The sequence below is a fragment of the Acyrthosiphon pisum genome, chromosome A1 (assembly GCF_005508785.2).
Source record: "Acyrthosiphon pisum isolate AL4f chromosome A1, pea_aphid_22Mar2018_4r6ur, whole genome shotgun sequence".
Classification (NCBI taxonomy): Eukaryota; Metazoa; Arthropoda; class Insecta; order Hemiptera; family Aphididae; genus Acyrthosiphon; species Acyrthosiphon pisum.
Window position 1 is genome coordinate 62100091 of NC_042494.1, and position 13429 is coordinate 62113519.

At 29.1% G+C, this 13429-nt stretch overlaps 1 protein-coding gene across 2 annotated transcripts in view; it reads left to right on the forward strand.

Moving 5' to 3' along the window:
* Positions 1-13429, forward strand: part of LOC100166215 (atrial natriuretic peptide receptor 1) — a 141051-nt gene that overhangs the window by 110229 nt on the left and 17393 nt on the right. For both annotated transcript variants that reach the window (XM_029487357.1, XM_029487356.1), the window contains exons 3-5: positions 2293-2442; positions 11787-11979; positions 12057-12231. In XM_029487357.1, coding sequence (XP_029343217.1) covers positions 2293-2442; positions 11787-11979; positions 12057-12231 — 518 coding nt within the window. The remainder of the gene's footprint in view (positions 1-2292; positions 2443-11786; positions 11980-12056; positions 12232-13429) is intronic.

A 13429-nucleotide genomic window follows, 5' to 3' on the forward strand; every position in this document is an offset into this window, starting at 1 on the left:
TATATCCTACAACTTATTACAAAATACATTATTTACGGACGTGAGTAGGTAGGTACATCAGAGGCTACTCAAATCTCTGGCGAGGCAGTTTTCACTTGGATCTCGTGATTAGTGTACCATATTAGTGACCATATAAGTTCCCATCGGCTAACGTCATAAATCGAACAATAGTACCATGACCATACCACATTGTCAGAGACTGACTGTTATACAAACGACGTCCGACGAATACAATATTATTAATAGTTACTACCTAATGTATAATTATTATGGTCGGAACCTCCGTATGGTAACTGTTTAACGGCATTCGTCTTTGGTCTTTGACGCGATAATATCATTCAGCACTTGGTTCTGGGTACAGAAATAAAAATCTGCTGCGAGCGGAAACGCGATAGTGGATTTTCCGGCGTTTTTGTAGATAAATATATTACTATAACCACGGTGGGGTGAACAAATTACCACGGTTTTTGGCGGAAAGGCTGGTTTATTTTTTTATGCACCACTGTGTCCATTTTTCGGAGGGCTGCTGAACCCCTCTAAAAGTCACGTACGGCGTACATGACTCGGACAGGTTAGCGATAAGAGACTGCGAGATTTTTAACTCAAACGATCGGTCTACATGAGGTGGGGGAATCGGAATTTTTCAAAAGTAAATAACATAATAGCCACGTTATATATTTTATAGAAACAAATTGAATAATTGAAAATGCAAAGTCATAGGTTCTAAGTTTTAGAATAAATTGCTGACGGAGTGGGTCTGAAAATGAATATGGAAATGTGGGGAAAAAATATATTTCAATTTTTTACACGAACCCGAATTTATCGACCGAAACCGTAATTAAAATATCAACTACGCATGTATTGCTACTTTTCATAAAATAACTTCGTGTGCCTATTGGATTACATTAAAATAACATAAACTTGAAATGCTCGAGGAAATAAATATTCCAGTTCGATCACTCAGGCATCACACTATTTAATGACGTTCAACTTCAATGGTGCGCTTTATATAAAAACATGTACCTATGAATTAAAGTTTTAAAAGAACTACAAAATATTTTTATTTATTAGCGTTCAGTCTTGATCATTAATCATTTATTAAATTCAACGAATCCAACTGCAAGTTATTTTGTTCAACAACAACATTTTTTATATTATGAAAATACATAATTTGTTATAATATTTTCAATTTACTTCAAGCCGCGAGTTTCATGAATCGATAATATTATCAATACATTTAAAAGTAAATTAAGTCAATAAATTTAATTTGTCACCAATGTCATCAATGTCACCGTGGAAAAAAATTAAATCTGGAATTTGTAATTTTTTTGGCTAGTCACATCTTTTAAACTTAGTAATACTTATGTACTTCCACTTATTCTCTTTTTTTATACATATATTATAAAATGTTATTATAATACCATAACTGAAATATAGAAATGTATTAAGTTTTCCCTCAGAAAATGATCCCGAAGTATACAATAATACATAATAAATAATATTTATTTAATCAACTGAGCACATGAAAATAGTGCATTACTTGAATACATTTAAAAATAAATTGACTACGTTCAAAAACATAGTCTGAAAATGAACGTAAATAAGTAGGTAAGTAGGTACCTAATCATTTTATACGTCGGAAAAAATATTTTTTGTTTCTAACGTAGTTATTTCCATGAATACGTACATTCGTTTTGAATGTTAAAACCTTTAAATTCATCTTTGCATCAAATAAAAATCCCACCTAAATGAAATTCTTAGACTAGCGATTTACGTTGGAAATATATTATATTATGTAGGTACTCAACAAAATATTACCAATAACCATTATGCGAAATCTAAAAATATATTAATATAAAAAAATGTCGTTCATATTATCTGTCGTATGGTTGCAACTGCCTACCTACCATAAATAAATCCCTAATATAATAGTTAACGATTTGTAAATCTACACAGAAACATTAGGTACTGCTGGCAACTGCTATTTCAATTATTGTATTTATATTATTTGATATGAATGTTAATATAATATTTGAACGAATATATTGCACCTTATTTCAATGTTTAAAGTATCACATTTGTATACTACTTGATAATATTATAATTAAGCTGTCAAATTATTGGACTGCTTTTGCTTAGGTACCAATAATTATATATTAATGATATCAATATATATTATTATTTCCATTTTAAGCTATATGACTGATTTTAGATATAAGTACCTGCACAATAGGTACTAATAAGTCTAAAGTTATTTTAATATGACTATTATTATTATTATTATTTTTTTAGGGACTACGAAAGCAACAATATTCTTGACAACTTGTTATCTCGCATGGAGCAGTATGCCAACAATCTAGAAGCGTTGGTCGAAGAAAGGACTGCAGACTATTTGGAAGAAAAAAGAAAATGCGAAGAACTACTGTATCAATTGCTTCCAAAGTAAGTACACATTAATTGCATTTTTCCAACAGTCGTGCGAAACGCATTTTTATTATTATTGTATATATTATATAACAACGAATACGTACATTATATGATTAAAAAAGTTATAATAAATTTAAAAAACGGGTACATGCAATAAGAATTTACTTTTAAGACTTACTTCATTTGAGAACTGTCGTTAAATGTTTAATGAGCATACTATGTTTTTAGAGTTCAAATAAAGTATAAGTAATTCTTACAGAACTAGGCGAGAAACGATCGATACCGAATTTCCACTGAAAGTTAACCACCAAACGTAATAGTTTTGACTTTTTATTACAATTATGTATCTTGAATTTCGAATGAATTTGTAATGTAATACGCTTGTACCAAAACCCAAGTTTTTTAGTTTCGTTTTTATAAAAGCATGAATATTGCAAGGGGTCATAGGTCATGTCCATGTCCGTATATTCAATATTGTAATAATTAGTCGTGTTCTACTACTGATGTAATACGAATCGTATTTACTGACGTCACAATGTGTAACAACCTATTTCAGATATTCTATTACTTCCGTTGACTAACGATTTTTTATTTTACTCGAGCACAAAATCTCAATATTATACTAATCACTCACAATAATAATAATATTATAATACTAATGTTTACCCATTGTTCAGCTACAAGTATCTAAATACAAATATCTGTGTCTTTCAATAGTCCAAAACTATAAAGACGATTGTAGTACTTTGGCATTTTTTTCGGTTTATAAGCTGATTTTTTTAAAATGTTTTAAGCTAAACCTTTATTATAAATGTGTAAAAGCAAGGAAGCTTAACATAATTATGTTATGTGGCTAATAGCATTAAAAACTTATATTTTATAGAATTTTAAAAAGTTTTTTCAGTTTATAAAGATATTTTTAAAAATGTTATTATACTTATTTCATTAAAATGTCTAAATAGTTAAAAAGGTGTTTAAATATCTACCTAAAATGGTTTATAGTATCCATTTAACAATACATTATAATATATAAAAATATAGAACTTTATATTAAAACTCCAATTTGTTAAATGAAAATTATATTTTTTTAATTTAGGCAAAAATTGTATTTTATTAAACTAATGGTATGGATAAATTATTATTATACAAAGGCAGTAAACATAAATATATAATTACATCATACCTATTAAATTTACGATTTTTATTTAAGATTTATAAAACAGTAGCAATTTTGTTTCCGAAATATTGAGACATCAAACAAAACTGATCACAATTTGGGAATGTCGAAACAACCGCCATATGCAGTTCAATTAACGTAGGTATAGACCTGCACAAGGAGAGTAATTTAACTAATAACTATAAATAATATGATACAAGTCTTGTCGTAAGGCTGCCATAGTCTCACACTACAGCATTATATTATATTATACCGATACTATCGTAACTTTTATAGCTAAAATGTTTAATAAATCATTGTTCTCCGATAAATCACATATTATAACCTATCCTCGAAATAGTAATTAGTAGGTAGGTAAAGTCGATTCGAGTCAAGTTAGTAATTAACAATAACCTTTGATGGCTAATAACTCAAATAATTAATCGTATAATAATGTCTGTCCGTCTATAATCGTGATAACCGTGGACTTACTCAATAAAGTGTATAAAAATAGGAAGGAATTTTTTAGCTCTACAAAGTAATAACAGTTTCTCGAAATAATTTAAAAACTAAATGGAGTGTCAGCGCGGCCGTTCGATGCGGTGATGGTCATTGGATAAAAGTCCACACTTAAAACTGGATGATGAAAAACCGCATAATACGTAAGTTCGTAACAGGTTCATTTATTATTTTGTAAGCGATTTAAAATGTTTTAAAATTATTTATTATAGCAACTATATTATTACCGCGTTGATTGAGTTTTATTCTCTCACATCAACAAAACCATCTGGACGATCTTATTATTATTTTTATCTATCGCGAAAATTAAGAATAGACTCTGTGTAATAATAATTTTTAATGATTGCGAACGAAAAAAAGTGTTATAACTACTCTAAAAGACAGCATGCAACTTGTATGATACGAGTTATATGTTTGTACACAGCATTATTTCTTTTTATAAAACTATTCAATCTATATAATTTCCAGATTAAAATATACTAAATTTATTTGATCTAGGAAAATAAAAACATACACTCATTATTATTCACTTTGTCGTATTTGCGTATTTCAGATTTTTGTATACTACGCCAAATTAACTTGCGAAAATAATTTATGATAATATATTAAATATCCCATAAAGTTTTTTTTTTATTTTTGAGACGACAAAAACCATACAATTTATCTAAGATTTTTGTACCAAACTTGGCGTCGGAAATACTGTAATTAAATCCAAATCTTGTTGCAAGTATAAGTCGAGAAAAAAAATCCTATCTAATTACTTGGCAAATAATTATGAAAATAGATTAAACATATTGTTATAAAACACAATCGTGGTTGCATTTTCTTCCTTTAAGCTCGGCTAATCATGCAGTCCTAAATACTCCAGAATTCTACATATAGGCTAAAAATACTTTCACTCATCAATAATTTAAGATTAATAAAATCACTTTTTACCGATGGTATATTATTAGTATCTACGCGTTCATTAATAAATCCGTCAAAAACCTAGTCAATGAATTGTTATGTCCCAAACACAACAACCATCGCAGTCAAAAACATTTTTATATTTTTTTATATTTGTAAAATGAAAATGAGGCAAACTAGTTTTACTAATGGGTTGTCTACCTATAGAAAGTTCAATATCGTGTTTTTTGGGTCATAATATTATCTGACTAAGTTTTAGTACTGATGATTTTGTTATTTTTATTTTTATCTCAATTGTTAGTATTCTTGTAACTAAGATATCGACATAATGACGTGCTAACTTTATTGTACCGACTACGAACAGAACGTACCCATTACTCATTAGTGACTATCACTGACGTCGGTTTAACCGACGTCTTTAACATTAAGTTTCTGGCAATTATCGAATACTTGTCTGTACTACAAATCGAACGGAGAAACGAGGGCAATATATAATTTATGTACTGATGAAAACTTTAAAATTACCAAAGCAAATAAAAACCGTGAAAAAGGAAATTATTTATATACGTCATGTTCGATATAACAGAAAACATAGAGTCTGTTGTAATATTCACGCGATAGTAAAACACATCCTAACTCAATACAGGATAATGCACCAGTGACATAGACGTCGTAAAAAGTGTGTACTCAACTCCGGGTCTCCAAGACCCAGCTATGGCAATAAAAAAAATATCGAATCATTTAAAAAAAAAATAAACTAACTTGTATAACGATAAACGAAAATAATATAAACATGTCTGAAAAAAAATATACGATGTGTATGATACGAAATATTATACTAAAATCACCGGGAGCCACGATGCTTAATGATCAATAAAAAATAAGTACCTAATAAGAGTATTCGGTATAGACATTGCGGTCGATCGTCGCACTAATGTGATCATCACCATTGTTAGTGCAATACATAAAAGTATAGCAATAGCGTGAAATTAGTATTAGCATCATTAATATTAATGGCCGAGTTAATATCCCTCCTGCCTTACTGTTTACATAGACTCTATATATTATAGAGTGAACATTATAGGGTTCCAGCCTTTGTAACATTTTTCCCGGCCAGAATATATTCCTTTAAGCCGTTTTACAGTGATCGCACACCCCCAATACTAATATAGAACGTTTCAATCGCAGGCCACCGAATACCCATCAATCATATAATATCGTTCCTAAGACGTGTTTTATGTATGGTCAATTAATTTTAATGCGTGTCTTATACAAAATGTTAAACGTATAAAAACCGTATCGATTAAACTCGTCGACGTCCGTTTTCAAATATAAATAAATATTTAACAATGTAAAGAAAAAATATATATAAAACTATAACATGATATTGTATCAGGCGATTCGGCAATCAATCTGATCTTCGACTGGCACCAAACAAGTACGAAAATAACACAATATCATAATAATATATAGACCATCGTTGCGTTCCTGCCTACGGTATATTCTCGCGTCGCTGTTGTATTGAGAGACAATCTCTCGCGCGTCATTAACCCCCAAGAATATAATAATATATAATTTTGTATATTATTCTATAATACAGGTGTAGTACGCTTCTATTCGGGTCGGAGAGTGCGTATACGATTTTTAAATGAAACTTTTGTACGCAATATAATAATGAAATGATTGATGACGTGCGTCGGTACGTGGGGTTTTCGGAAGCTCGATTAGTCCGAATCACGAGCCACCGCCTACCGCTGAAGATTTGACGAGTTAATTCGCGTGCGCGCAGAACAAAAGAAAACAAAAAATAAACACAAATAAAGGACAAATTCCGTACCCGTTCCGGTGAATATTTCCTCCGCCAGGTCCGGAGAATTTTGACGTCCGGGGAAAATATAGTTATAAACGATACAGGAGCTTTCCTCGTCGTGACAGCGGAGATCTACGACATCATTCAATATTCCCTGTAGGACAAAGAGCGCGATGTGACTTGGGCGGCCGCCATTCTATAAGGTATACAATATGTATCTAGGTATATTATTATCTCGACAACAATCGTTTACGGCGTATCGGAAAACACTGAGACAATAGATTACGACGATTCGTTACGGTTGTCCGTGTCAAATAATCGAAATCGCAATAAGTACTTCTGCCCACCGTATTTTTAATGCGAGTCTACGTTTGTGTAGAAAACATTTTCCTAATGAAAAATATTATAATGATAGGTGTGTACTTGAAACTTTATTGTTCGATCAGATGTATTTTTACTGCTAAAAATAAGAATTACGAACATTTTCACACTACGATAACATTTTACTCGAAGTACTTTCGCGGCTTATTAAAAATTGAGTTCTAGTAAATAAATGTCTCGTCTCATAAAATCAACTTACTAAAAAAAGGGAAGTACAATAATTCTACATAATATTTGACGAATATTATAATAGGTACTTGTATCTGTATTTTTTATTTTTGTTAAGCCAAGAGTAAAAATATTTAAAAACTAAAATAATGATAATTCTACCATGGAAATGGTAATAATTATAGTTAAACATTTAAATTCTTATAGATCCAATTATAAAATAAATAAATATACTATTGAAGTTACTCGATAATGTTGAAAAGTAAAAGCGTTTTGATTTCTTTAGAGTTTCAAATAGTTCATTCAAAGAATTCGAATTGAAGTTATTTATTTAAATTTATCGACCTAATAATACAATGCTCAAATTCACATATTTATGCTGTGAAACGACGTTTCGCTAAAGATGTCTATTGATTTGGAATATTTTGCCAAAATGAAAAAGAGTAGGTTATAATGAGTGCCGTTAATTATTTTAACTATACGACCATTTATTAAACCCGACATAACTTTCTATGGTCCATCTATAATAATAATTATTATTTAATTTTTCCCGCACTTTAAATAATATTTTTATTTTTATTTTTTATTTTTTATTGAGCTTGAGCCCGGAATCTTAGGCCATTAGCTGTTTTGTTTGTTTTTAGGTTGTTAGTAGAGAGAGGAACGGTTGAATGTGTGGCAAGGAATCGTTGCTAAAAATCCCGGTTGATCACCCATCCGGGAACTAGCAACGCCGGCCGCTACGTACACTCAGTGTAACTCTATCTAAAAATATCTTTACTATACACTATATACAGTATATACACAGAATGTATGAACGGTAAAATGTAATGAATTAACTATAAAAATATGTTTTTATTAAGTATGTTTTTGATACTGTAATGAATCTGTAATGAAAAACTGAAAACACTAGAAACGTTTTTTAAACGATTGGCCTGGAGGTGGGAAAAAATTGGCCTCTTCAATTGTTTGCACACCTTAAAAAAAACTGAAATGGCGCCCCTGCCCTAAATAATATTATCCAGCAATTAGAATGTGGTTTGTAAAAAATTAACATATCTTGACGCTATAATAATATAGAGTTGAGTATTAAAACAGAGTTAAAACAACGACGTTCAAATATTTATTCGTCAATTAAATACAAACTGTTAAGACATTATTGATAAATAATTCAACATAATATTGCTATACTTTTAGCTCAGTGAAACATTAAAATTTTAAATCGTAAAATAAGTCAATACTTTCGACAATACAACACAAATACAGAGCATTGACATATATAAAAAATATATATATACATAAACGCAACTGCACAACGTATTTATAGAGCCGAAGGACATGCGAATAACGTTTCTTAAATTCGAGTTTCAGATTCTGCGTGTAGCAATTTTCTTTTTCGTACCTACGTTCTACACAACAACTTTTATTAAAATTGATATTTACTGTTGAAACTTAAACAAACCGCCCCAAAAGTTACAACAATATCATGTTATTCCGAAAGTTTTTGTTACGGATACCGTGGTAGATACCTGTATACATTTATCCATTACGTAAATCCAATATACAATAAAATAATATTACAAAGCAAATTATAATTTAATATTACAATATCGTAATAAGATTCCTGTTTGTATATTATTATGTAACTTATTATTTACCAAACAGCAAACATTTGTGAGATTACATTTTTTTTTTCATTTTTTAATCATAACTATTTTGTTTTACTTTATATTTTTACCGCGAATTATAATATATATATTATGACGTACTGTCTAATAAATTGAGTAAGCATTAAATTAATTGCATTTCAGATGCCGAGCGTGTAGCACATATTATACAGAAGCTATTCGGGTTTTACAGCGGTCCTTAATCGTTATTCACAATTTATTTTTATGAACACTTGAAATTTGAAAAACGACATAAATAATGTATAGTAAACATTAAACCGATCTTCGCTCCGAATCGTTTTCCGAGTGCGATGACGATTTATCATTCCTCTCAGATGTGTTATAGAAACGCTATAACGCAATACGCACCTCAGTCTTGCGCCGAATTACGCGAATCGAAACGAGTACACAATCACCTTGCGATAGTACTTATATTATGTTATATTACTTTTTGTTTTGTGTTTCAATTATTGTATGCATTTTTAAAACCCGGTTGGAAGAAATAAAATGTACCTAAAAGCATATTGCATATTGGTCTATATAACATGATGGCAGTAAAGGCGAGCATTTAGGTAGGTAGTTAATATAATGCGACGTACCATGATATTTATTTGCAACTTTTGTCTTATAATATATAAATTGCTAATGAAATGTCTAAAGCCATTTACAACTCCAGTACTTATATATAAATATACGATAAGACATAACAATGACATAAAGCGTCGATTTGGCAATAACACGCGTGTAAAAAATATACTTTTAAAAATTTTTTTGTAAGTCATAACGATGAAAAACCTTGACCTAAACAATGTAAATTTCAATCCATTATTTTTGTTTTTATGGACCAATGGGATAGGTATTTGAAAAAATGTTCACAGAGGTGCAGGATAATAAATCAAATTCAGATTTCCTTTAAAAAACAATAAATATACTATATATAATATATATATATATATATATGTCTGTGTACATGAAAAAAGTTATTGATCGCAATAATTTTGCCCATTATTTTGGTTTAATATACAAATTTTTATACCTAACCTAATCCATAGAAAATAATTATGTTTTAATCTACCAGTCTTGCATTATATTTGTCAATATTTCACTACGTATTATTATTACGCACTGCAATCTTTAATATTGTATTAAAATGATTATTTTAATGGATTTTAAAACGGGTAACTATTATTTTTCATTTTTACCTACTATATAAAATAATAAATTGCTGACAGTATTTTAAAAGCTTTGATTTGTCTTCATTGCGATATCCACCTTTATCACGATGATATATTATCCTTATCACTTATCACATTAATTGTCATTAAATACTATCAACAATTCATTAAATTAAATTAATTTTAATTTACATTATGATTTTCATTATTATTCAACATAAAAGTTTAATTTTTTTTAAATTAAAAAGATTTATTAGGTAATCTTAATTAAGTACTACAAATCTTTCCATCACGGTTACGGGTTATTAACAAGCACATAATAAGTTTTCCCTCATAATATATTTTATAATTTTATCTTTTCACATATGATCTATCTGTCAACATTTTGAAATATGATCATTAATAAATATTATATGCTTAATAAACTGCAAACCATATAATATACATTGTTACTATAATAGCACTAGAAATGGAAACTTCTTTAACTTTTGTGAATTAACTTATGTACATTTCATTATTATTTTCACGCATACCTATATTATATGATTATCATTTAAGGCTTTTTTCGAATAACAATTGTTATTTTAAACTTATAAACAATTAAATACACTCATAACGAGGATACCTACTTGGTAAAAAGTTTATTTGTAAGATATAAAATCGAAATTTCATGGGTGCATGGTGGAGCTATAATCAGTGAAAGACTTCACATTGACAATATTCATGACAGTAAAATAATAATATTTCAAATTTACCTCATAATATAAAATACGTATATTAGCGTCCTTCCCCTTTAGGATTTTTTATTTCAAAATTGATTTAATGTCGTCTCTGCTCTCGAGCGGCAGGCTATCAATTTTATTTTATTCTTTAATCAAGCTATGGCGCCGTTACTTATTCAATATTATGAATAATAGTGAAACAATAACTATTTTCATTGCTATTGATTTCAAAGTATATACTATTATTATGATATAACAATATTGTAAATATACATATTTCCTATATAATGTAATTAAAAATTATTATAAGCCAAAATAAACCAAGTCAAATTAAGTTAAAATTAGATATTTGTACCTATTGTAAATGTATGCCCATCACCTGTAATTTGAAGCCATTACTTCTATAGTTTTATTAAATAATTAAAACTTGAACATAAAGTATTTGCAATTATTTTAAAATTCTTCGGAATGCATTTCATCGTTAAAATATAGTTGACGAATCAATGAATTTTTAAATCACAACTATGAACAAATATTAAAACAATACCTATAACGTGAAGAAATTTTTTCTAGAATAATAATTTGAGAATGGGTTTTCCATGAGTAATTCTAATATGAATGGAAAAAATAGTACTAGTACTAGAGACAATATACAGAAATAAAATATATCTTATCGATCCTTATGATTCATCTACGAATGTTTTACATCAAAAAGTGATAATTTCAAGAGATTTTGTTGAAAAATGATTTCGAATCAATTATATGAACAAATATGAATGATGTTTTTTTTTCAATTCTTTAATTAATTGATGAATTAAAAACAATTTTATGCATTTTTTTTTTTTTACAATATAGGTCTGTTGCTAGTCAGTTGATTTTGGGACAATCAGTGGTGGCTGAAACTTATGACAACGTGACAATTTACTTCAGCGACATCGTAGGTTTCACGTCTCTGAGCGCCGAGAGCACTCCACTCCAAGTGGTAGATCTGCTCAACGATCTTTACACGTGTTTCGATTCTATAATAGAGAATTTCGACGTGTACAAGGCAAGCTCAAAAATTATAAATTTATTACGAAAACATCAATATCATATTTTGAGTGTTTTTTTTCTTTTCAAATGCAGGTAGAAACCATCGGTGACGCGTACATGGTCGTGTCCGGACTTCCGGTTCGCAACGGAAACTTACACGCCCGCGAGATAGCCCGAATGTCACTCGCTCTGCGATCAGCCGTTCACAGTTTCACCATCAAACACAGACCAGACGATCAACTCAAGTTGCGTATCGGCATGCACACTGGTAAGTTACAATTATTATTATACGATCGTTTCGATTTGTCATACTTCTTTTCACATCGATATCAACACGTCTTGTAAGTATAGATACATCCTCCTCATGCACCGTAAACGACCGTGACATTGTTCACCGTAATTATATTTTAATTAATTTATACGAAAATATTGGAACACAGTGACTTTGGACGTCCCGAGACGTTTTCCTGGCACACCGGGTCAGCACTCTTGAGCGAACTCCCTCGAGTTTAGGATCACGTTTGTATTATGTCACTGAAATGCAATATATTACAAACTATAATATTATTAAATTCGTTTTACTAAAATTTCATATCGAGACATAATATCTTAAACATGAATTATTATTATATTAAACCATTTTCCACGCCAACCCCATATAAGACGTAGCATTATAATATAATACTCAAAATTGTAACATTATAAACGATAAGGAACAGATACTATTTCTTGTATATATTGTATATACATCATAATATATAAGTTCAACATTGCAGACGTAATATATATATATGTGCTAGGAGCGAACAGTATGTATATGCCGTATGAGTATGACTTATAATATTATGTAACTTTAAAAACAAAATGATAATCAAATAAACAATAAGTGATAAAAAGTTTTTCCAGCACGAAATACACTGTTTTAATCATATCTAAACTTACCAAACAATATAGACATGATGTTATTACACTATTCGCATAAATAAATACATTTCGAAGAATATGACTCCAAAGTCAATCGATGTAATATTTTTATTGATATTTTCTGTACACAACTAAAAACAAACAACCCTTCCAATATTTAGACAAACCAAACCAGTACGTAATTAAAACAAATATTACAATATTAAAGTTAATGAAATAAATTATTATAATTATTATTATAGATGTGTCTTTTATATAATTATAAATATTATGAATTCACACATGATCGTTGAAATAATAAATTGTATGTTCGTGTATTACTCAAAAAAGTGATTTCAACAATGAAATGTAGAATTTATAAAAAAGTTTTTTTTTTAAATTAATAATAGCTGCTATGAAACTAAAACGATAATAAAAAATAATAATGTTATAGTGCATATTAATTCTATAATTAGTTTAATAACTGTAAAACACTATATACCTACGATTGAAAGCTAATATAGTCAATTTAGGTATGTTACCATAGTATTCTTCTTCTTCTT